The following is a 26,226-nucleotide window of genomic DNA, read 5'->3' on the forward strand; positions in this document are numbered from 1 at the left end:
CCACCATATATCACTAATGAGGTTTTGTTTCTTTATTTTAAATATGCTATTTTAATCATAGATATCTTTCTAAATTTGCTCTCGGCAGTTTTCTTAAAATTTCTCTCTCAATAACCAAACAAATTGCTTGCTACACCCATTCTTTTTTAATCATAATGTTAGTGGTTAAGATTTGTTTAGCGAAACATAAAAAAGATTTAAATGGTTAATATCAGAAAATAAACCAATGCTAATTTATATTAGAAAATATAAGTTGTAGAAAAGAATACTAATATGCAACTCCTATTGTCACAGGCACACGAAAGGTTCTCGCTATCATGTGGCAGAAGGGGAATAATGCAATTTTGGAAATTGCTGTAATAAATCCAAGAATTCATTGTGTGCATGGAAATGGCACTTCAACTCACTTTCCGGTAGAAAATTTTGATTGTTGGCTTCTCTTATAACAAGTTGACCTTCAATTAGGTATTGATACCTCATTTAGGATACTGAGGACACTCTTCTTGATGAATGTCAACAGGGCAATCATAAACAGGATTTTTAGATTAAATTGATTGTTAGAGAATCATTCAAGTAGTCATTCAAACACAAAGCCCAGGCTCATTTTCTCTTGAAATAATTCATCAAAGTCTCACTCCTTGACATTGTTTTCACATGCAGAAAAATTCTTTCGGGCATTTAAAATTAAAATGCTTTTCTAGAAAAATAAATGTTTGGTAACACTTTTTCAAAAACATTTCTTCAATTAATCATGCAGCCATGCACCAAAAAAAAAAAAAAAAAAAAGGAGAATCCATATTCTTTTGTGCAATTTCAATTTCTATCCTCCCATTGTACACGACAAATCCACATAACATGAGAACATATTAAAATTAAATTGCTTTTTGAGTGCTAACTATAGTTTGACCGCATCCATATATGGTACCTTTTTTTCCATGAAACAAAAGATTAAATTTTAGACAATTGAGAAGGCCGCTCTAGTGTTCTCTCTTATAGAGGAGAAGAACAGATAAATAATATTCACTTGCACAAATAAACATATAAAATGGATAGTTATATAACGAAAATGTGAAATAAAAAGAAACGCTGCGAATTTAATGGTTTTTGAAGATTAAATGCACGAATAGAGGTTGTAGTTTTTGCATTCACAAATCGTATAACGGCGCTGCTCCTCCATAAAAGACAGGCGTAAATAGGCATTTGCTCGGCTTTTTACAAGGGATGTGGCCAACTTTTTTTTAAGGCCCAAAAGTTCTACTCAGGCCTTTTTTCCTCCAGCACTTCAGATAGTTGGGCTGGCCTAGGAAGAGAGTATTCTTGGTCACATTGGACCCCCATAGCTTAAACAGTAAACAAGATAGGTCCTCGGATTGAATGTATGAATGAATGGATGGATGACTTTAAATACCTTGGAATGGATATGTCTCTTATGATCACAAAGCAAAGAAAATTACATCTAACCTCAAGTGAAAGGTCATTAGTGAGCCTGGCTTTCACCGGACGTAGGTGTACTAATGTACTACTGTTTTCGTAATTAGAAGGGGAAAAAACTCACATAAGCTGTTACATATTTGACTGTCATAAACTTCCTTAATAAACCTTTTGTCATTTTGAGGATTCGCAAAATGGCCATACTTAGGTCATGCTGATAGCACGAAAACCCTGCATGATGAAACTCTTATTTTCTGAAATTGTTTGCAAAATATTTAGAGCTTAAGAAACAAAGATTTGTTGCTTTCAAAAAATGAGAGAAAATAAAAGGCAAGGAACAGCCTAATTTTTTTGGAAGTACTGTCTTTAACGTCAATCTTTACGTGGAATTTCACTAATTCAGAGAAAAGCAAAAACACAAATCAATGGTGCTAAACAAGCCCTCGACAATCCAATCCAAGTTGCAATGGTTAACATGGAGAAGTACCAGTACTACAGCAGACAAACAATTTTGATTTGAAGGGACTGCTAGAAAGAAAATATGTTCACTTCATATAAAGCAGAAAAAAGCAGAAAGTGTATCAATTCATTTTGGCAGAATGAAAGCAGAAAGTTCCTCATGACAAAACCATCATCAAATTTGTAACACTAAACAACAAATGTCTCCATGTTGCTCAATGAAAGTTCTAGTCTCCTTGTTACTAAAGCATCAACAGTTTAGTATTAATTTCCTTCATATTTTGGGTCAGCCATGACGTAGTGATAAGCAATTACCAAAATAAATATAAATATGCCAAGGAAATTGGCAAAGAATCCCAAGTCTTGATCGTCAATCATCTACAAAATAGAACAAACAAAATAACAGCTAATCAGCAAAGATTGGGTGGAAGACATGCTATATACATAACATATGACTTGCAGGTTTTCTGAAGAGATGTGAAAAGTAACAACACATGCAAGTTAATTTTCGAAATACAGTGCAAATGGATGCAGCAATTCCAAACCAGTTCCAACTGGGTGAGTATAAATCAAATAATTGTTCGAAATTAGGTCTCCAAATCATGAGGTTTCCTGGACAAAACATTTTTTTTCTTTGCTAGCTCATTTTAAATAAATGACTTTCAAAGTTCAGAATTCTTTATATTATCTGAGATTAGAAACACATACATCCTTGACAAAAAAAAAAAGAATGCAGCATCTTGCTTTTTTTTCCTTTTTTTTTGTGTAATTCAGATCAGGGTCTGCATTTCTCATGTGAAACGTGGCAGCATGTGAAAGTTAGCAATTAGTTATATATAATAATCAACAAATGCCAAAGAAGAACAACAATCAGCACTCGTCAACTATTCCCATGACTTTCAGCAACTCAACAAGACTCCATACCACTGATCAGAGCATATGAGGAAAAGTATGAAAACAAAGAAAATCTGGGTCCCACCATCCAGAAATGTACTGCCACTTTTGGAGCTCAACTCCTCTGTCCATATGCTTCATCAGCTTATCTCCACCATGGATATCTCATTCTCACTATAATATAAATCTCATTATTCAAGGAGGTGAATGGGTGCAATTTGCTCTCTATGCAGATACATGATTGATTGTAGAGCCTTCTTCTCTTTGAGCAATGGTGGATACAAAAGCCTTAAGACTATACAACCAATCTTTGAACCTCCTGAATTAACAAATATGCAGATTAGAAAGAAGAAAAGAACCATTCTCAAACCAGAGTCCTCCATAGAATGGAAGGCTCCCTTTCAAAGCCCGATCAGCCAATTGATTTCCTTTCTTGAAATTGCAGTAGTCATGACATATTCAAATACACTTGCGGCACTCTAGAGCATCACCTGGGATGGCACCGTGCCACCAAATGCAGGTCCCTTATCAGCCAGCCCACTACTCCTCCAAATAACTTGAATCCATATTTTTGTTGGGGAAAGAGAATGACAGCACCCCTTATCCCAGAGAATTTGATTCAGAGTTCGGCCTGTCGCCTAATGGTTCCCCTTTAGTTACAAACTATGGAAAACCACTCCAACTTTGCCTATCTTGATATTGAAGCAAATTTAGTTACAGGGCAAGTAAATCCACTCTAGGTCCAAAGAAACTTTTACATAATTTCCCGAACTTCTTCGCCTGATAACTTCTATTCATGCATTTTATGCTACGGTGTTTGAAGGACCTCCGCAAAGTCGAATGCAGAATGTCACGAAACATAATTATCATTTACCTCAGACACAAACTTGTAAGGGTACAAGATTCTCCAAGAAATCAAGCAATTAACACCAAAGGACCCAAATGAATACGTAGACTTACACACCATCTCCCTGTGGCAACAAGAACCATCAATTATAAAAACTCTAACCTAAATTGTTGCACACCAAAATTCTTTCCCTGATCAACAACCACAAAAGGATTGATTTTTCTAGATCAAAACCTATTGCAAGGTCATCAAGCCAACTTTACCATCCTCAAGTGCTCTTTACATTCGTATCAGAATAGATTCTATTTCCGGTCCACTTCGATCAGATATCCTCATAGTAATGAGAGATTAACCTTCAAAAGAATTAACTGAAGTTTCCACAATATCCATTCATTTCTACTATCTCAGAACATCTTGACACCTCATCCTTTCTAAGCATGTAAAAATTCCAACTATGATAGGCAGTTTTGAAAACCTCAGAGAATGCATCTCTTGATTCGCTTCACACCACAGATTGCATCAAAACTTCCAGAGATAGATGCCAAGTGGATGTTCAACCTTCATGACACCATTAAGGGTCCTCCAGCAAGATGACGACTTGGTCAATCCTGCCTCTGCAATATCTCACTAAAGAAGATGAGTTAAAGCTCCTAATTTATTTTGAATCTGCTTAAGCAATATCAAAAAGAACACATTACTCATATCCATCAATTCTACAATCTCCTCTTCAATTTCTAGGCCCTGCACCAACTCACTGAATGGTTCTTCTCACATTCAATACCTTCCTTCCGAAGGAATAGCCATTGATACTACCAACATTTCATAGAAATACCAACACATTGCTTGTTTTTAAATGTGTACTTCATAATAACTTAATGATGCATATATGTGGTTAGAGTAGCCATAACTTCTAGCAATATCTTCATTTACATTTGTAAGCTTCTAATAAACTAAATACACATTCACAACCATGAAGTTGTATTTACAAGTCAATTTATAGGTTGCAACATCATATACAAGTTTAGCCAATCACTAGGAAATATCACAACCATCCTGGATAATGACAACACTTTATGAGTTTCTAACATCCGTTAGTACTCTCACTCTGAAGAAAGGCATTTAGCCGGACACATCAGGTCCTTCTTTTACTCAAGAATTCCATAGGCTTGTTTATTGTAATATTTCATATCTACCACCAAAGAGCTAGTAGGATCAAGCAAATCCCAGGTGATACCTTAATAGCTTATTTTACATCTTGAAGTCATTCTGGAAGACTCTAGCAAAATCTAGAGGCATCTCAACTCTTAACAGATTATAGTACATACATCAAGGAATTCAAGTGAATTCACTTTAGATGGATATGGAAAAGGAAGGCATCTAGAATCAAAATTAGATCATTTCCAAAATCCTTTCATTAATTGCAAACCACATAAAGGTCTGGAGAACCTAGAAGCTCCTCTTTCCAAACATGTAATGCCAAATAACCTTTCAACCAACATTCTAGATAGCTAATTACCAACCCTACATTGACAGAGCAATTACTCCACCCATTCAAAACTCAAAAGGTAAGATAAGGTTGCTTCATGCATTTTTGCTCTCATAAAACTAGCAAGGAGAATGTACCTGGGTGCCTCAAACTAAATGAGTAAATAATCAATTTGCCACCCCCAGAGTCACTTGCATGAATCAAAATCATTGAGAAAGATCTTCATAATAATATAATTGTGTACCGTGTGTCAGTAAAAAGGCATATATCACACTGTATCGGGAAGATAATGGCTCAGGGCCTAGTACCGAGACATAAATCATTGATAGTAAGTACAACATGTTAACACTAATTCTTTTTTTAAAAAAAATGATGATATCCCCCTAGATGCTGCACATATCACCTCAATGCAGCGTAGTCGCTAGTAGCATGGGCGAACCGTAACCCCAAAAAAATCTCACAGTACATGCTTTTATGGAAAACAAAGACTCCAATAATATTGGATTGTGTCAAGTATGCTGAAATCCTTATGGACTTATAAGAAAGATTTCATCATGGGTCAAGACAATGTGAAAATCTCAAGCTTTGTCTAAACAGTAGATAATGAACTTTCTAGAAGATGTAGGAACAATTATAACCTCAAGAAAATATTGGGAAGAGATAGTTTAACTTCACTGAGGACATGCCTAAGAACATTATGTATTTTAGGGAGACATGTCATGATAACTGTTCACGAATTTCAACCAAGAGAACAGAACCTTTTGGAGATGAAGATGCATGACCAAAAGGTGGAAAATGGCTCTCCACGAATGCAGATACTCACTCTATCTTTCCTATCACCATATATCCATTGGAGTGCAGAAACTCCTCATGCACTATTAACTGATTAAAAGCTTTGTTAGGATGCTTTAAAGCTTATGCCCTAATGTATGCTGCGGTGATATCCCCTACTAATAGACACCCACCAAACAGTTGTTTACCATTAGAATGAGATTATCGGACATTATTTTTCCAATCATTGAATAGATTTTTCTAGAAATAAATCAATGGCTATTGTAAGAGTCATTAGTAGCCACAAACTTATAACAGGAGATAACAGATAATAACTGAAAAATAATAGTTTTATTTGCTCAAGACTCGACTCACTGTAACCATTATTTATTTAGAGCATTTCTATAACAATAGTGATTCCATTAAACAAGACATGCTCCACTTGCCTTAACTCTATTCTTCCTATGAAGAATCCTTATGCTACATGGCGTCCTGTTCATTATAGCTTTCGCCAGAAACCAATAAGAGTCAACTATGTAATGGCTCAGACAACAATACAGGGGGTAATGTAAATGCTCATCTGGAAGATTACAATATCACGTCCATAGATGGGAATTGACATTCTCATTCCATATAAATGACAAAAACGACACAACCATCGAACTGCTATGCCATGTAAAATTAAATACTCTGAAATTCTCTGTAATGCTTTCCTCCAACTTCACAATCCACATTTCATATGCTAACTCAAAATTCAGTTTCTTCATATATCTCGTACAAAAAGAAATGCTTATGGAGTTCAAGCCAGATCAATAAAAAACATGAAAATATTCCTCGTTATATTAATACATGAAATAAAACAAAGAAACAAAATACGGGCAAGATGTTTTTGTTCCTTTTTGGTATTTTGGACATGGATCGATGCTAGTCAGGCTATAGATGTTAGATTTTCGGGAGAGGGCTTCGGATCTAACACAGAGTGCCTCCAGAACAGCGATAAATATAAAAACATTTAAAAAAAGCCTAAAAAAAGGGCAAATATCTAAGAGATCGAATAACTAAGCATAAACGAGATCAAAAAGCCCCAAATTTTCTCAAAAAAAAAAAACGAAAAATCAAACAGCCACGGAAGTTAACGATCAAGTCGAGAACCCTAAGTGATCAGACGAAGAAACGCAGAGAGACCCTGGTTGCTCACCTTTGCCTCGCCTCGATCGGAACCTCCCAGAAAACTCGTCTACGCCTCTCGCCTTGTCTCGCCTTGCCTCGTTCCGCAGCAGAGGGGGCATGACCTAAAGAATGTACTCAGTACTGCGCACGTGCACCATCACGTGAAATAGACACATCGGATGGGTGTGAAATTAGGGATGTAATTTAACCGAGTCTGTCGAGCTTGGGTCCGACCAAGCTTAATTTGAAACAAATCTATAGCTTGAACCATGGATCAAGCTTGGTTTTTTTATGATTACATCGAGCTCAATTTAAATTTAATTTTAAATCCAGTCGAAAACAAGTCTAATTGATTAGTTTAATAATTCTACATTTTGAATCAAGCGCAATTCAAATTTGAATCGAACTTGCTCGAATAGCTCGAGCCCAAACTAGTATTTAATTAATGTAAAAAGAAAAAAATGATTTAAGCCTTAATTTAATAATACATTATTTGTGCAAAGTGCAACATAATATAAATATATTTAACTTTTTTTCGAGCTAGGCCTGATCAAATGAATTTGGAGCTTGTTTCGGCGATTCAAACTTGATTTATTAAACTTTCGAGCTTGATTTGAGCTTTTGCAAGCTGTTCGTTCATTTGCTCTAATCCTCTTGGAAGCTTTTCTAGATTGTATTACTATTATGAAGTTGTTAGGAGAGCTTCCAAGCAGCCAAAGATCATTTATTTCTATTATTGTTATTTATCTAGTTTGATATGTTAGCATGTTTTTTAATTTTAGGAAACTTGATGTGGCCCACTTGATCAAGTTTACCCATATCAGGATAAACACGACCTCGTTTAAATGGTGACTTAATCTAATTTGATTAGAGGTTATTCAGAGTTTATCTTATCAGGTAGTTTCTATAATGGATGGAAACTAATTAGAGATAAACCTTAAAGATAAAGATCCGGATCTCTAACCTAGTATGGATCCATCATCTAAGGCACTCAAGTCATGTCTCCCCTCCTCTCTCTCTCTCCCGCAGGTCTCTTCCTCCTCGGTGCTTAATCTTTCTCAAGCGGAGGTGTTGCAGGTGCTTAATCAATGAGGGCCAGAGGTTAGTAAAAATATTTATGCTTCTTTAATATTCCGCTAAGCATAAATCTCCCACATGATAAACATGCCCTCTTCTTTTTTAGAGCTGCCAACGACCGGATCAGCTTGCTACCAGGCCCGTTAAAGCCAATTCCAAGGTAGAACAGAATAGATCTAAAATTCAGAGCTAATCCTGAATATTAGAAATTAAAAAAATAGTAAATGGGAATTTTTACCCGGCTCGATAAAAAACTCAGCTTAGATCTTGTACAAGATCTGGAAGCGGAGTCGTCTAATGTTTGGACCCTTTGGGTTCAATACTGCTACTGATACAAAACAATAACTAGAAGGCTACTTACAGAGCCCTCACTCAAGGAGGATTAGCCATGTTAGTATTTTTTCACTAGTTGGTCGTGCGGATCTAGCATTCTAGCTTGTTGATGAATTTATGACTCTTTACGCGTACCAATGGAGCTGCGTATGATCCTTCAGTTAAATTGGCAGTCAAGCCACAAGCCAAATGATCCATAATTGTAATAGCTATCCATCCACAGCGGTCAACGATGCCATTAGAAGTGAAAAAAAAAAGCTTTATTTTTGGATTATCTCGACTCGTGGAAGTATTGCAGCACTATAAAATCATGGAGGCTTGTTACAAAGAGATACAGACATTTATATTTTATTGCAATCCTTATACGATGGATAACATTGCCCCCTGTAATCACTGAATATATCACCACCAAATATTGAACTTAAACTTCCTCGTATTTCGATGTTTAACATACCAGCCTTTCCCCACTTCTTTTTCCATAGCTGTTTACATCCTCTTGATAAGAAGGAAGAAAAGGAGGCGGAAAAAAGGGCCCCGAATTGGTTACTATTTTTCAGTCTTTTCTTGTTAACGTTGTCCCTTTTTCTATATTTACTATGCTTTAAAAGGGAGAACTATTAGAACTCGAGAACTTCATTAGGGCTTTGTTTTTTCCTCCAATCTTGTTTCGAGTGATCCAACACAAAAATTTATAACAGTTTGGAATAAAATATAGTAGCACAAATAACCCCTTGTTTATGACTTTTTTTTTAATTTTATCTTTTTTTTTTCCGGAAAAATTGTATCGCCAAAAGATGCATATTATGACAAATAACCCCTTGCTTAAGCACTTCGAAATTTGTTGATTTTTAGAGTTATCTTGATGTATTCGTGCTCGAAGTATATAATGCTTCGTCATCAATTGATATCCTTGCAGTAACTTGTGCACGGTACACTGAATCCATAACGTGATTGAAGTGGGTGATAAGGACATGGACAGATCCAACTGTTCCCATAAATGTAGGTGTACCAAATTAGATCTTGCGAATTTTCGCATGCTTTAGCCTATGTAGACCCAACCACGGCAGAAATTAATTACTAGAATGGCTGAGGCGACAGAATGATCATTTGCATGATGCTTGTAGACCGAGTCTAGATAATAATTTCTCCAACCACAAGCTCATGTATCAGAAAATACCACCATTGACCAGACTCAAGGGGTACCACAGGCCACATTTCAAAGCTAAGCTCTCGGAAATCCTATCGTCTGAACTTTAGATGAAGGCCAGAAAGACAGGATGAGGTTGGAAGAAGTTGGTGGGGGCTTATAAATCCACTTGTCAACTTGATATGTGCCTCTTTTGGAAAGGGTTCACAAGAACAAACACGAAGTATTGAATAGTCAAAGTCTGATCATATCTTCCACTAAATCCGCATGCGTTCGCATGATCTTTAGCCGCCTGCATCAATGTTTGATCAAGAAAAATGCTCTCTAGTGCAGATGAAAAATTTCGTGGGCCCACGCGATACTGAGTTGGCAACTGGGCCTTTAACTGGGCAGGGATTGTATCTTTTATGCCAAAGAATTTATCTTTCTTCACACGCTCAGATCCATCGTCGCAATGCTTGCTCAGAGATCTATGCAGGTAGATATTCACAAAAAAAAAAAAAATTGAAGTACTTTTAGATCTATGCAAAATTCCATCAAATGGTCGATATTGTGAGAGAAGAACAACCATTCTTTCACACAAAAGCATTAATTACTCACTTAGTCAGATGAGTTTTAAAAGGACACATTCCAGCAAGATTACTTTCAAGATTGATATGTGAAGGCAATATGATTTGGAGTAATTAGTGCAGCATGATAAGAAGTCAGTAGGTACACATGATGGAGGTTGAGTTAGTCCATGGTGCCGGAGTTAAATTAATTAATTTGCTAGAATTTACAATGAATGGCTTACATTTCATCTGGAGTAAAACTGACCTATGAATATGAATACTTCATAACCCTAGTTGTTGCCAATTAATTCATGCAGTTTCCGCTGTTGATGAGAGTTCAGTTAATTGGTTCTTTCTTTTGGACTCTTTGGAACACTGATTTGTATACGTGAATTGCTCAAATTTTAATGATTACTAGATAGAATTCACAGGGATTTTGATGTTAAGAACAAAAATGCTTGGGTGACTCAAAAATATCACTCAACTAGTTAGTCAGCTGGTGTTGTGTATTCTTGCTGCTTCCTTTGGGTTGATATCATGAATTGTGATGTTTAATGAGGCAAAGTGATTGATACAAGATGCCTAAGTAACTTTGCTGAGTTATTTTTTTTAGGTTATTACAGCATTGCTCTATCAAGAAAGATGTTACATTAACTTTTTGCTATCATCTAAAAGGTATTCTCTCTTTGACGTCCCAGGCTCTAGTTCTCACAGCTTTGCTGCTCTCCGTTTCTTCTATCTCAATCCTCCCCAATGTGGCCTTTATGACAAAAAAAAAAGAAAAAAGCTTAAAGCTTATCCATAAGACCATAACTAGATAAGATGCAGACGTACGAACCAAGTGAGGCCATCCGTTTTGACAAGTGAAAGGGTTTTGAGACTCGTCCGAGAAAATATCACAAGTAGCTAATGTTTGGCTGAGGCTTTACATTTCTAAAAAATTATATAAAATATCTATTATATTTTTAATAAAGAAAAAAATTTTATTCCGCTGAAGATAAATTTTTTTAAAAAAAATACCATATTTTCTAGCCATAGAAATTAGACTCTTTTATATTTTATATAAATTTTATCTTTTATATAAAATATAAAAATTTTATGTTTGACTGAGACTTTATCTTTCTAAAAAAATATATAAAATATCTGTTATGTTTTTAATAAAAAAAATTATCCTGCTCTATCTAAAAATATTTTTTTAAAAAAATACCATAATTCTAGCGGTAGAAATTAGACTTTTTTTAATATTTTATATAAATTTTATCTTTTATATAAAATATAGAAATTTTATTTCTATAAAAACACTATTTTTTTTTATTTTCCAACCAAACGAGCCCAGGAAAGCAAAAGGATGACCACCTAGAACCAGTAAACAAGCATGTTGACAACATGTATTGGTACTCGGAGGCCAAGCCAGCCTAGCTAACTCTCCGCGTAAGAAAGAAAACAATAAATGTGTGGAGAAAAACAGGTGGAGACAAGGGGGTGGCGGCGGAGGGCCAAAGACAAAATATATATAAAAAAAAACCTCAAGCTTCTCAAAATATATACAAAGCTGAATGTGAACCAAAAAGACCAACCTCGACCCTTCCATCCATATAAACGTAGTCCATGTATCATCACTCCAGCCATATCTCCAACTCCCTACCAACTCGGCCCCATTCATCCTTCTCAATCTCCGGCACCATTACTTCTTTCAATCCTTTCTCTACTTCCTTCCAAAGTTAGGGGCGGCGACAGAGGGTGAAAGACCAACAAAAAAAAAAACTCTGAAGCTCCTCAAAATATTTACAAAGTTGGATGTGAAGCAAGAAGACCAACCCCTACCCTTCCAATCCATATAAGCGTAATCAGCACTGCAGCCATATCTCCCACTCTCAACCAACTCGGTCCCACTCATCCTTCTCACTCAATTTCCGGCACCATTTCTCCTTTCAATCCTTTCTTTACTTCCTTCCGAAGTACCGTACCAAACCATTACCTTCTTCCTCCAATAACCCATTACTCGATCCAAAAGCTATTCCCTGCTTTAAAACTTCAACAACAAAGCCAAGTTCCGTTCCATTCCAGTTCTCTCTTTGCTTTGTTATCTAAGATGGAGTGCTACTCCGAGGAAGTGGATAGTAGGAGCTGTGAAGAGCGCAAGAAACAAAAGAAGACGGCCGAGGAGGGAGGGACTAGAGGAGGAGGAGGAGGAGGAGGAGGGAAAGGAGGGGATGGTTCGAGTATCGAGGTCGTCAAGAGGCCCAGAGGCCGCCCGCCAGGATCCAAGAACAAGCTCAAGCCGCCGGTCGTCATCACCCGGGAGTTCATCGATCCCTCGCCTGCCATGCGGCCCCACGTCCTCGAGATCCCCGCCGGCCGCGACGTCGCTGCCGCCCTCGCCGCCTTCTCCCGCCACCGCTCCCTCGGCATCTGCGTCCTCGCCGCCTCCGGTACCGTTGCCAGCGTCACCCTCCGCCAGCCACCCGTACCGCCGGACGGATCCGCTGCCGTGACGTTTCGCGGCCGCTTCGAGATACTCTCCATCTCCGCCACCTTCTTCCCGCCGACCCTTCCCGTCGCCGCGGGCGGCGGGTTCTCCGTGTCGCTGGCTGGGCCGCAGGGGAGGGTGCTTGGGGGCATGGTAGCAGGGCCGCTGGTGGCAGCGGGGACCGTAGTGGTGGTGGCGGCGGCGTTCGCACAGCCCAGCTTCCACCGGCTGCCAATGGAGGAACAGGCGGGTTCGGCCTCCGCCTCGCTCTCCGGCGGCGGCGGCGGAGGTGGAGATGAGGCTGCCGCCCAGCCTCATCAAGATGCGGATGATTACAATGATCATGACGAAGAAGCACAGCATCACTATCATCACCGGCATTATGATCACGATCACGATCATGGATCGTCCGACAGCATACGGATCTACGGTGGTCACTTCCCTCCCCATGTGTGGAATCCCACCCTCTGCTCCCCAAATCCACCGCCGCCGCCGCCACCGTATTGAGTCTCTAGATTTTATCTTCTTCTTTGCTGTAAAAAGAAATTATCTGATTTTTATTTTCTTGAACTGAAAGTTCGAGGCTTATATGTATGGTGAAGTGGATAACGATGGATGACGGGGATGCGTCCTCTTGACATTCATCTTCTTTTGTTCTTTCTTTTTGTTTTGTGTGTGTGTGCATGTATCTCTTTGGGTCATTCTTGCATGGAGAAGAACTAAAACAGAGACGAAGGCTTGGAGTAAGACTTAATTAAAGTAAGACGGAAGGGAGCAGCCTTAAAAGGTGCATTAGAAAACGGCTAAGAAATGGAACACTTGTTACCTCTTCTATCTTCGAGAGAAAGAAGAACGTTGTGCTTTGAGATAACGCGATCTGATCTCCCTCTCTTGGAAAGCAAAAGTGATATTGTCTTCACTTTTTTTTTTTTTTTTTTTTTGTTCTTTTTCGTTTTTCCAAACCGGCTGCTTACACGGCTCTGCAAAAGATACACCGGTCGACATAAGAACATCCAACAATCTTTGGGGGAACAAAACCATCGTCTCCTGTAGCACTGCACCATCTTGATTAGATATTTCTGTTCGTCAAAAGGTACAACTAAAAATTAAGTCTCCGACAGCCTGCCAGCAGCGAGAGGCCGGCGTCGTGATGGTGTTGTCTTTGGGTCACAAATGGAATTGGCCAAGTGCAATGAACTGGACACGGTAGAATTTCTTCCTTTCCTGTGTTTAGCATGTGGCAGAACCAGAGGGCAGCAAAACATGGTGGAATTCATATGGTCCAGCAAAGAGTTTATATTTTGTAAAACCTGGATAGTTGGGCTCAATTATAATTTATATTTAATGAATCAGATTGATTAAGAAATATGGTTCCATATTCATAACTTTTTTTTTTTTAAGCAGATGAATTATACCGTTATAGAATGGATACACTCAATAAAATTTAAAAAAAAAATCCAACTCATAAGATGCCTTCGGAGTGGCTAGCCACGTGCGAAGCTACATCATAAATCTAGTTGCCCCATATAAGAATTTTATTCTAGTATATCTTTAGAAATACAGTTGGAATCCTTTAGCAGACGAGACTCATAAAACTAGTTTACATTTACTAGGCTCAAACAATTGCAAATTTCTAAAGGTACTCTCGATCAAGCATGTAATTAGAGAGAAATGAAGGATCTGACCATCGCTAGCAGACTTTATTATTATCAAGATTATTTAGTATTAATAGGTGCGAACTAAACTTTATTTTATTGTCCTATATATTACTAAGACTTATCTTGGTATTACATTGTTTTACTTACAACAGATTTTTGACTTGCTTTCCTGTCTCCACTAAAGTTGAAAGTGCAATCTTTAAAAAATGGCATCTTTTCTCTTGTTCTCAGGCTTCGGTTTTTTTCTTTTCCTCCACCAAGCAATGGTATTTTTTTTTTATATTTTTGAGAATAGATTTGTATTATATATCTTTTCTTATAAAGAAAATTGAATGGTTTCTTTCTTAGGAGAATTATAGGAGCGCTATCAACTTGAATTACTTCTCTCTCATAGCTGGAAAGACTATCCAAGATTTGAACTACAGAACCTAGACCAAAAGATGTAATGGCTAGGCCAAAGCCTAGTTTGTAGGCATGTTTATTATATTATAATACATATGACAAGTAAATCATATAAATTGTTGTGTATAAGTTATATGCTTAACGTTGATTGTTATGTGTTTTGTTCACAAATTACATAGAAATAATTACATGGTATTTGTGTGCGCATACATGTGTTTATGTGTAAGTACGCGACATGTAGCCTTCCTCCAAATACTTTGAACTCTTACACCTTGAGGAAGGTGGGACTCGTGCATATATGCATATATCTAGGATAGCCATGGGTTTAATTATTGACTATTTTTCTGATTTTGGGGTTTCCTTATCACCTTATATATACAGTAGGCATCTGGGCAACAATAATTATTTTTTCACTATATTGTCTATGATACAACAGACTAATGGCTAATCATGATCAGGTTATGACCCAAACAACCAATTCAATCAAATATTGGTGACTATCATCGTAGGATAATGGAATGCGTGAAAATTGAACACAGGAGTTACACAGATAATTCTAGTTCCATAAACCAACATAATTATAAAATTGGAGATCTTTTGGGCTTGGTTGACATACATGATCAGAGTTAATGATACTTCTACAGACAACATCTGAAATTTAGTAGCGACCCCCTGTTTTTCTCAGAAGCAGACTACATGATTGATTTATAGGAATGGAAATATGGTTAGCGGCAAGGATTTTTCAAGTGATAAAATGCTTGGATTAAATGTTTTGGTCACTACAAATGTATGCCATGAGTTAAATATAACTATAAATAGTATTTCATAGTAGCAATTTTTTATATGACTAAATTAATAACTCCAAAATTTCAACACTTGGTGGGCATGCCAAATCAATAGTCCTCCATAAATCCACAAGACGCAAAGACTTGCATGGCACAGGGTCCACAAAGATTTTATAAGAGCATGACGAGCAGAGGCCAGCTTTAGATTCCAATAATACGAGGCTTTTGCAATCTGCAAAGAAAAGGCATCTGCAGCGCATGTAAGAAGAGCCGAGCTTCAACAAAAAAAGCTCAATTACTCCTTCCATATAACAAGCCAAGCTCAAGCAGTCCGGTTCCCACCTGGGTCATCTAGACTTCTTTGCACTGCTACATGGAACAGCATATTCCGTATACCATAGCTAAGCTTCAGCTTAGCCGATGTAATTTTCACAAATCGCAGCTGTAAGGGAATCCAATGGCTCCAAATGACAAAAAGGACATGCTCCTCAGCATTCTAAGGAGAACGACAGGAGGGTTATTACCAATAGAGAATATAGATGGCATGGCCAGGGAGATGCGCATATGGCGGTTCAATACATAAGTATTCACGGCTCTAAAGTTTCTTTTAAAGGTCCAGAAAGGGCTCCCTGCAGTTGAAATCATTGAAAGCGGTACATGTAACAGAAAGAATTGGTCATATCATGTCTTGCTGATACATTCAACCAAGTGCAGATGATAAACAAAGAGAGGGGGGTAAAAACAATTTCTCATAAGCGAGCAACGTAGGAATTTGCTTGTGTGACATATCTCACCCACCGATAAGGATTGTAGGTCTTGGATTTTTTGGCTATATGTAGATATCTTACCTGCATTGGGGGGAAAAACAAAACAAAAATGCCATCAGTAATAATTTTGAAAGTATTTCAAGTAATGCCGGTTGTAAATATTCTTTTAGAAGCTAACAATTTCAGAAGCGATACATCGTGATGAGTTTGTCGCGGCAGCAGTAATACATTTAGTTATAAAGCCTAAGGAGACTCATGATGCTTGATGTGGATAATAGAAAAGGAGGATCACATCATGGTCACGAAGCCCAAATAAGAGAGCGATACATTGCCCAACCAAGCGTTCTCATGGCAAACTTTTCTGCTAAAGATCCAAGTCATGAGCATGTCAAAGGTTGCCCAAAATATTTTAGGTTACTTGTCCACTTGACTACAGCCTTGCAGCACAGCATCTAATATTACTTAATTACCTTCCATGGTTAACCCAACCAGCATCCTCTAAGATCAACCTTCAAATAGGTCACTTACTTAAACACACAAGGATAAATTGGAGCAAGTTTATGAAGATTATCTTTTAACAGAAAAATAAACAAATCAGTCTATTCTTGGAGTGTTGTGAATAAGTGGTTGGAGTAGCTCTTTTACCTACAAAAGGTCTGCAATCACAACATTTGACATGTTTGCATACAATTAACAGAATTTCTAAAAGTGGTTACTTGATATCCAACAACTGAACTTCCACTTAAATTTCAACAGTCTGGGGTCAAGTGATGGTTTTACAGGAAAAACAAAAACCATGCAGAACAAAAACAAGTGTAAATGTTGGTTTAGCTTAGTGACTAGGATGATGAAGTAATGAACAAATTAATAAATGAAGAAATCATAATCAACTGACTGCCTCACCATAAGCCTCGATGCATTGTACATCGGTATTGTGAAATTCATGTTTACAGGCCCCGCTTCTCTCGTGAGGTTTCCTGTATTACAGAATAGTGGTTTGTATTGACAGGAGCTAAGACTAACTCAAAGACAAAATATTACAGAAAATAGAGAACTGAATCAAGCTCGGTCCACTGAAATATTGTGCATACCATGTGACTCCTGAGAAAAGGTGAGCTTTGCATGCAATGTATGTTCAGATCCACCAACAATCTGAAATATTATGGATTATTTTAAACCAACATGCAGGTGGCCAAGTATAAGTTAGACAAAAAAATGTACATGTTCAGACTGTATATAAAATAAGCGCAAAATTGACGCATATCGAGATGCTAAATGATCAAGCGAAACTAATGTAAAAAATATAAGAAATAAATAAAAAAAATAGCTACGAGTCTTGCCTTCTTTAGACACCATTCAAATCTCTTCATTCCTTCCTTAAAATCAGTCGTCTGTCCGACTGCACCAGGTTCCAACTCAAAACTAACTCTAAACAAAATTTTCCAAAAATAAGAATTAATCAGGAGAGAAACATTATAATGTAATTCAAATTCCAGGAAGAATATTTACTCTCACATGTTACAAACCTTGAATTTTAGTTTAACATCAAATATACAAGATTCATGATGTCAGGGCATCGAGCTCCCATGTGGTTACATAGAAGACTACTAAGGTCTGTTCGGTTGCAATGAGAACAGATCAGAAAACTGCCTTTTTTTCTTGAAAATCTGATTTTCCAGTTGTTTGGTTCCACAGAAAAAATATATGACTGTTTTTTTGATAACTGAACATTTCATTTTCTTTTAAGAACCTTCAGAAAATGAAAAATGAAACCAAAGGTCCTACTGAAGAAGTATAATTGGGGTCTCTTTTTTCTTTTTATTAACATTGGAACTTGGATTTTTTTCTTTTACAAGGAAAATATTTTCTTTTCCTTTTCCACAGGTTTCCTTGAAGCTAAGCAAACCCTAAAATAAAAGGTGGGAAAAAATCATGTTTGAAAAATTAGTGGTTCGTACAATTTTTGATACCTTTTATAGCCAATATGTAGAGTTTAAGGACTATATCTTGTGAGTCTCTGTGTCGTAAACTGAAAAATGCTCACAAGGACACACAAACACACAAATATTGCAAATCCATATATGCATTACTTCCAGTCAAAAATGTGGTTGATGACATCATATAGATCAAAAGTGCACCAAAACCATTTTACTGAAAGTTTCCAACCGTTAAGGAAACCTAAAGATGGAATTTGGAAGCAATTAAAAGAAAACCCCATTTAAAGCACAAAAAAGATAACCATCGTCATTAAAGAACTTAGACCATCAAAATTGGCAATTCCACAAGAGGCACCCATAACAGCCTAATACAAGAGTTGCAGAAGCAAGAAAAAAATAATCACCTTGTTGTATAAGTTGGAACTGGCATTTGTACAGCAATCGTGTTAGCAGTGACACTCGGGGAGAAATCAGCACGTATTTTCAGAATAACTTCAGCCTATTCAATCATAGAATAAAATATATCCAGACATATTGAAGTCAAAACTTATTATATTAACTATATTTTTTCAGAAGCATGCCATAACAGCAAAAACCTCAGAGAAGCATGTCTACACCTTTAATGGTCCTGCTTCTTCGATAAATGCATTAACACGAAAAGGAGGCTTGAATTCCTGAGTCATACGATAGTTCATTACAGAAAATTCTCCATCTGGAGGGATCTGTGACCAAGAAAGAAAAGTTAAGTTCCTAAATTGGCTGCAAAGATAAAAGAGCAAGCATTGAACAGTGTTGTCCCATTGTGTCAAATCATAAATAGGAGAAGAGGGGTTTGTCAGAATTGAAACTGTTTGCCACAGTCGATGTGTCTTACAGGGAACTCTACTCACCAATGCCAAAGTTCTGTCCATGTCAAAACTGTCAAGATGCACAGATTCATGGAAATTACAATCATCAAGTATCACAAGCCCTCCTCCAGTAGAACTTCTGTAGTCTGTTGAAAAATCAAATTCATAAAAATAATGTGTCATAACCATCAATGAGTTTGCAAAATCCTATTAACTGTAAATTAGCAATATATAAATTTGCATATTTCTAAGTTAAACTGGAACATGCCATTAACGAGGAAAAAAAAAATTAATTAAAAAAAAACTACTATTTGGGAACGACACCAGGATTCTATAGCCAGGGTAATTGTATTTCAGATCTTGAATTGATCGGAAATAATTGTCAGTTTTCAGTGAACCACAAAAAGATCAACTAGAGAATTATTGCCTTTGCAGATTTTACTAGCTAGAAGTATCTGTTCTAGTCACAAAAATGAACAGTACCATAACGGACTACCTTTAACAATGGATATTTGTTGAGTCGGTTAAATGATGAAGAATACATGATCACAGTATCAAAGTCATTGCCACAAGCAAAAAAAAAGAGACATGACTATGATACTTAGAATCTTTAAAGAAAAAGAAGTAAATAAGCATGTGAATCACGAACTATACCATAGACAGAAGCCCCGCTTCTACCAATGCTCAAATCCTCATTAAGAGCTAAACGAATTTCTGGATTTCCACTAAGATAACTTTTCATTTGAATGGTGCCATCAATCTCAGAGGTCAGTATGTAGCCCTGTTTAGAGAAGCAGAGTATCAGGAAACCTGTTGCTAACTAAGAAGATCCAGTTAGAGGTGTCAACAAGGCAAAAGTAAACAAAAAACTGAGCTAATACAACATTCCACATAATAATAAGAAATTTTTTAACAAGAGTAGACAGAAGTAACCAGAAAATTTGAAAGACCGGTATTAAGCATTCAACAACATTAGAACAGAGTATTTAAAAAATCCACAAGACCTCGACTAATTTTGCATTAAATGAATAACTATATGAAGTTCAAATTGTGAGTCTACATACTTGAACTAGCCAAACAAATTTGGAAAATAGCAATAAAAAATCATTGGAGAAAAACAGCTCACTGTAATAAGAATTTTAACTTCAATAAATAAAAAATTACTTGGCTGTTAAAATACACCGCATGAACATCTAAATTGGTAATCTAATACTTAACATCTGCATTACATGCACATCACTTCATCAACGATGACTTGTATCCAAGGAAATTTTAAATTATTTGCATTCAATGAAAAAATTAACTAAATTGCACAAAGTAAAAGACATATTTACTCACACTAGAGCTGAATGTCACACTTATTTTCTCAATAATATCAACAAATATTTCCTCCCTCTTCTTACCACCAGGCTCATTGGCTACAACAGATTTGGTAACAGCTGTACCTGGCATCCGTTTGGTGCCTTGCTGCAATACCAAATATCAAATGTTAATCACTAAATCAAATCAAAATAGCTGCAAATGGAAGATGTCATCAGAGCATCTGTCATAGTAGTGCAAAATGACAATATAAGCAAATGATACCATAAACATGGCGGCAGGGCCAAGAGGTGGCATACGTGCAGCATCAACCATTATTGGTTCATTAAACACATACAACTTCAAAACCTCCGTAGATGTTGTTTGTGGATATCCAAAGTCCTAAAAATAGGATTAAATACAAATTAAATGCCACCAGAAATAAATCACCATTCGATTAGTTATCACTTTTAACCATCATAAAATCTCATGGTCAAAGACTAGCAAAAAATAACAACTTACTATGCCTTGTAGATCACAAAATAAGAAAAAAAATATATAATGTATTGACAAAGCAATAAATATTTTTATGCCAAACATAATAGCACAAAATACTTACAATGACTTCATCGAGCAATTCATACACAAGTACAAAATTTTTCCGTAATGAATCTTCATTAAGAACTCCAAGGTAGTCCTTAATGACGCGTGCAATCCTTTGTAAAAGCTCCAAAACAAGTGATGGTGAAACATTAACCCTTGCAGTTGCCACAAAAAACAATCCAGCAACCTTCACGTGAATGTAATTAACACCATCCACATTCTATCAATAAAAACAAAAGAAATGAATTGTAAGAGTTCATGATGAAAAGATGAGGTGATGTACAGCTAGATGATATCAGAAAGTAAATGTGCAAAATGTCAACATATAATTGATGGAAAAACATGAGCAGAACAGAACAAGTACAATATAATGCAAGATAATTTATGCATGATATAATGCAACAAAGGATTAAATTGAACAATGGACAGCTAAATATACTAAATTGCACTACTGAGCATAGATCTAAACTCCAACATTGATACCTTTCAATTTAATTAACAAAGAAAAAGGAAACCCTTCTTATGGACTCAGATTCCATAACCGTGTTGAGTGTACTTTCAAACTTTAACTCCTTGGACTTAACCAAACTTTGATGTTTTCAAGTGGACTTTCAGTGTAGTTATCTTCTTTACTCTGTATATGTAAACTAATTTAAAGATGAAAGAAGATAACCAAAACCCAAGTGATCAACATGAAAGGAAAAAAGCTGACAAAGTGTGAATCAGCATCAGACTATGAAAATGACATACTAGATCTTCATAGTCAATATAATCGAAAAAAAATTTAATTAAATCTAGATCAGTGATGGAGTGCCCTCCCCCATCCTATCCCCCAAAACAATACACAAACAGAGATAAATGCAAGTGCAAACACAGAAACAAAAAGAGCAAGCAAAATTGTATTTGGCACAAAGCTAAAACAATTTCTATGAACAACACCAGCACATATAGAGGATACAAAATCGCAAGCCACAATGGGAAAGTGCTGCCTAAATGATTCATATACTGAGGGTCAACCTCATGCTGCCTAGATTCCAAAGGGTAAATCTAACTGGGCTTTATGGGTCTTTTCTGCGCTAGATGGATAGAAGTTGAAACATACATTGCAGTACACCATATGCAGGGAGTATACAATTGTTTTGGCCCCATTTGTTGGTGCCCTTCATCCAAAAGTTGAAGTCATTGCAAGGCTTGAACTGAACTGCAGAACCTGTTGTCCCATCACAAGATTCACAAGTGATGGCTCTCTTTTCCCCCAAAATATTTTATGGAACACTTGGTGCCTAGATGGAACCATAGCACTTTGGGGAAATCTAAATCAGCAGCTCCACATGAACAGTTAAAAGTAAGGTACGCCGAACTATCCGATTCACCCCGTACCAAACCGAACCGGTAGGGAACCGGATTAGTTCGCCCTATTTTTTGAAAACTCTCCGAACCGTCCTGACCGCTCTGAACCTGCCTCGAACCAAATGGTTCAGAGCGGAACCAGTGCGAACCCACCTCTTTAAAAAGATTGAATCATGGTTTATTGAACCAAGGTGAACCGCCTGGTTCACCCCATACCGAACTAATAGCCGACCGGCACAGGTCCCAGTATCGGTTCGACGGACCTTAGTTAAAAGTTTCCTTCTTCTTTTGTTTGGGTTTTTTTTTTTTTTTTTGGGGGGGGTGGGGGGGGGAGTTTAAATGCTATCTGAAAAGTGGAATTTCTGCTCTCAACAAGACTGGTATGAGCAGAAGTACCTTGTCACATTTGTCCCTTTGTTTGAGGGCATGATGTCTTCGCTATTTCAATAGCATAAACTCTGCTTGAATAATTCTGATCAATAAAACAACATCTCAAAAGTCAGAAGCTTGTGAGTAAATTTGTGGCTGAAGCAAAAGTGTGAATTCTACTTTAGAGGCAATGTGTCACTACCCAGAACTCTTGATTTTTTTCTCAATTTCTTGAAAAAGCTCTCTTAATTGAAATAGTGTTAATTGTTGATTTAGGGTTTTCGTAAATCCCCATCATGTATGATAGCACTCACACTAATTTGAAAAAAGTTTAGTATTCAAGTGTAACTTCTGATGACAATTATTTCTTTGTAAAGGAGACTAATTCACATCCAAGAAGGCCAATTATGTGAGATGGTATTGATCTACCACAAATAAGTCGATCAAAGTGATAGTTGCAAAAATATAATTTAAGTAGTACATAATAGACTCCATTTTAGTGGCTGCACTAACAACATTATCCATCTGTCACAAAACTTACATCTCAAGAAAATGGCAAGCAAAATGTTATCCAAGTTTCACTTTAACAGGAAGAACTGTGTCACATATCAGCATTTTACTATTGAGTACTGCATCTTTCAAAATGCATTCTCATCCTCTGGATGAATAAGAAGAAACATTACATATTCTAAGTTTTCAACTTTTAGGCTGAATATCAAACTGCAAGAAAAAGAAGGGAATATTTTCACTATCATTTGCTGCTTGAAAAATGTATCTACCATGCTCCATTTTTCTCCTTCAAATAAATAAGCAATTACCAGAAACAATATGTTACTCACAAATGAGGATAACACATCTAGAATTGTCACTTCCGCCACTATCCTAACAATTCTAGGAGATATAACTCCAAACCATTATTTTGAACTTCAAATTGGCAACTTTCATAGCATATTGTAGCATCATTTATGATTGCATGACCATAATGATTACTAAGAACTCTTTGTGGTCGATCCTATTAGGAGAAAAAAATTTCAGTCATCCCCTTGAAAGTTGAACGATGGAATCAGAACATGATGCATCTCTATAACTGATATTTGAACAAGATTAGTAACGAAAATAATAGCATAAGATTTTCACCCTCTTAGTGTACAAACTACATGAGCCATAGATTGGGTGAGCGGCCAATAAATAGTGGTATTTTCTAAATAAAATAAGTGGCGAGGACAAGATAAAATAGCACAGTGATTTGTACATTGCCAAACTGGTATTAAACTTCACGAGGACAAGTTGCTTCATCTTCAGCTGTTGATTTAGTAGGCTAAGCTTGCAGACTCTTCTGAAATATTTATAATAGTGTTTGAAACAAAGATATAGAGCTGTAAATTAACTTTGCCTATAAATAGTGGTATTTTCTAAATAAAATAAGTGGCGAGGACAAGACAAAATAGCACAGTGATTTGTACATTGCCAAACTGGTATTAAACTTCATGAGGACAAGTTGCTTCATCTTCAGCTGTTGATTTAGTAGGCTAAGCTTGCAGCCTCTTCTGAAATATTTATAATAGTGTTTGAAACAAAGATATAGAACTGTAAATTAACTTTGCATATGCAAATACCTACAAAGACAGGTGGTGCCTCCTCTCCTTCATCCCCTTTCCAGAACTTCACTTTACGAAAAAATATCTCTGCACTCCCTTTCTGCACTTCACCACGATCTGCATCATTGTAATAAAGGGATATTTGATTTCATATCCAAAATGATTTCAAACCTAGCTTAGACCTATGATCCTGAACAAAAAACATAACAAACTTCAAACCTCAACAAAGTAACTTCAAATGGTTTGACATTAGAGACAAGAAGAAAGACCAAAATAGCTGATTGACAAGTTTTTATCATAGTCCCATGGCTAATAAACACATTACTTTTATTATAGATAGTAGCACACTTGTTTTAAAACTACAAGTGATCATTTTTGATTCTATAGATATACTGGCCCATTTAAGAGAAGATCTCAAAGATAATAAAAGAGAAACCTAAAAATTCCTGCATATATGAAAAGAGCTGCTTCAAAGGATACCAACCTTTAGAGATTTCAAAATTCTGCACGAGGGAGCACAATCTAAGGGTATCTCTACAAAAATATATGTATAATTATGTAGAAATATAAAATTCAAGCAAATGTTGTCTATATATGTATATATCTCCATTCTAGAGCCCTAGTATGTTTTCAGGGAGCCTCATCTCAAAGTCAAAGGTGAAGCAAGCCTCGAGTAAGCTTTTCGAACATTGATGGATCATCCTAGTCTAGTAAAAAAGTTCACACACTTCGAGCTTTCTCAATATCCTCCTCTGATTTTTTTCCTTGATGAAGCATTATATACAGATAAAACCACACAACAAAATATACTACAGAATACATTTTTGTTCAGTATTTGCAATTCAAATTTCAACAAAAACTGCAATTGACATGATCCACATATTCATGGTATAACTCTCGCTACAGAAAGGAGTAGGGTGCATGACCAGTCCTGCGGCAAAGCAGGAAAAGCATCAAAATATAGACATTATGCAGGAACAAAAAACGAAACTTGGATAATTGTATAGCATTAGCTAATAAAAAGGTCAGATTCACGATCAATCTCACTGTGTAGTAGAGAATACATCAAAACTCGAACAAGGGCAAAGGTGGCATCGTGGGCAACACTGAAATATAACTACCGAAAGGAGTTGTTTTTATGATCAATGTTATAACATTGAGGAAAAAAGGCTTGTCAATACAGCTTTACAACTAATTTACAAGGGAACAAACGGCAATCCGGGCACCAGTATACAATTCTAGCTCCAAAAAGCAGCCGGGATCGTGACCGATCTCGTAAAAAAGAGATCAACTCAAGACATTATAGCACAAACAAGAATTGAGGCATCGATTTAAAGAACCAATATAACTACTCTATGGATTTCTGGTCATCAATTCGGTGGAAAGGAACCCGTGGGACATAGATCATATTCGAATCCATCAAAGGCCAATTCAGGATAGCAAAGAAGGCATCCAGAGATTCTCCAGCCAGTGGTATCCCACGGATACCATCGCCCTCGCGCCGATCTAATGTTAGGGTTTTGATTCACCGAAGAAGGGCGCTTCGCGATGGGATCTCGGGAGTAAACTGGAAAGGAGAGAGAAGGGGAAGGAGCGAGAGCATACAGTCACGGAAGACGATGTTGTCGCCTCGCTGCGACAGCACGAAGAACTGCGAGATCATCGCTTCTTTGCTTGGAACAAAGAAAGCCCCGAAGGAGAAGGCGGACGGACGACGCTGGTAGCTAGCTAAAGAGCCCTTCGGTTCTCACCGGGCCTTTCGACACGTGCGTTGCACGCCAAGAAAATATATAATGGTAGTCATCAGGTCGGCACGATTAAAAGCCCTAAATAATACTAAGCATTTATTTAAAAAGATCAATAAAATTATAAACCAAGTAATATTTTATATAGCCTGTCACTCCTAATACACCTAGTAGACTCAGAAAAGAAAGTTGCTTAGGAGTTAGAGCACTCCGAAACTTATTATTTTTT

General features: G+C 36.8%; 3 protein-coding genes across 6 annotated transcripts; 1 reads left to right on the top strand and 2 right to left on the bottom strand.

The window, feature by feature from the left end:
* Positions 1 to 1,957: 1,957 nt before the first annotated feature.
* On the bottom strand, positions 1,958 to 2,268 carry LOC120111895 (dolichyl-diphosphooligosaccharide--protein glycosyltransferase subunit 4A). Its single transcript, XM_039130054.1, has one exon. It carries the CDS (start codon positions 2,266 to 2,268, stop codon positions 2,155 to 2,157), a length of 114 nt encoding a protein of 37 aa, XP_038985982.1. The 3' UTR covers positions 1,958 to 2,154.
* Positions 2,269 to 11,658: 9,390 nt separating this feature from the next.
* LOC103701799 (AT-hook motif nuclear-localized protein 17-like) lies at positions 11,659 to 13,293 on the top strand. Its single transcript, XM_039130053.1, has one exon. The coding sequence runs from the start codon at positions 12,259 to 12,261 to the stop codon at positions 13,141 to 13,143; it is 885 nt and encodes a 294-aa protein (XP_038985981.1). The 5' UTR covers positions 11,659 to 12,258; the 3' UTR covers positions 13,144 to 13,293.
* A 2,208-nt stretch (positions 13,294 to 15,501) lies between these two features.
* Positions 15,502 to 26,061, bottom strand: LOC103701800 (AP-4 complex subunit mu-like). 4 transcript variants are annotated; one of them, XR_005513307.1, is made up of 14 exons: positions 25,858 to 26,061; positions 24,275 to 24,369; positions 20,952 to 21,155; positions 20,618 to 20,734; positions 20,372 to 20,500; positions 19,688 to 19,814; positions 19,076 to 19,182; positions 18,803 to 18,907; positions 18,590 to 18,684; positions 17,589 to 17,676; positions 17,340 to 17,400; positions 17,152 to 17,225; positions 15,824 to 16,329; positions 15,502 to 15,713 (listed from the first exon to the last, which is right to left on the bottom strand). XR_005513307.1 is itself a non-coding variant. In XM_008783973.4 (13 exons), the coding sequence occupies exons 1-13, from the start codon at positions 25,913 to 25,915 to the stop codon at positions 16,231 to 16,233; spliced, it is 1,356 nt and encodes a 451-aa protein (XP_008782195.1). In that variant the 5' UTR covers positions 25,916 to 26,061; the 3' UTR covers positions 15,503 to 16,230. The 4 variants fall into 4 exon arrangements, 2 of the variants coding, with proteins under 2 accessions (XP_008782195.1, XP_026658298.1); XR_005513306.1 differs by having other exon boundaries at positions 15,503 to 15,730; XM_008783973.4 differs by having other exon boundaries at positions 15,503 to 16,329; positions 19,076 to 19,179.
* Between the last annotated feature and the right edge of the window lie 165 nt (positions 26,062 to 26,226).

The sequence above is a fragment of the Phoenix dactylifera genome, chromosome 9, assembly GCF_009389715.1.
Source record: "Phoenix dactylifera cultivar Barhee BC4 chromosome 9, palm_55x_up_171113_PBpolish2nd_filt_p, whole genome shotgun sequence".
NCBI classification, from domain to species: domain Eukaryota; kingdom Viridiplantae; phylum Streptophyta; class Magnoliopsida; order Arecales; family Arecaceae; genus Phoenix; species Phoenix dactylifera.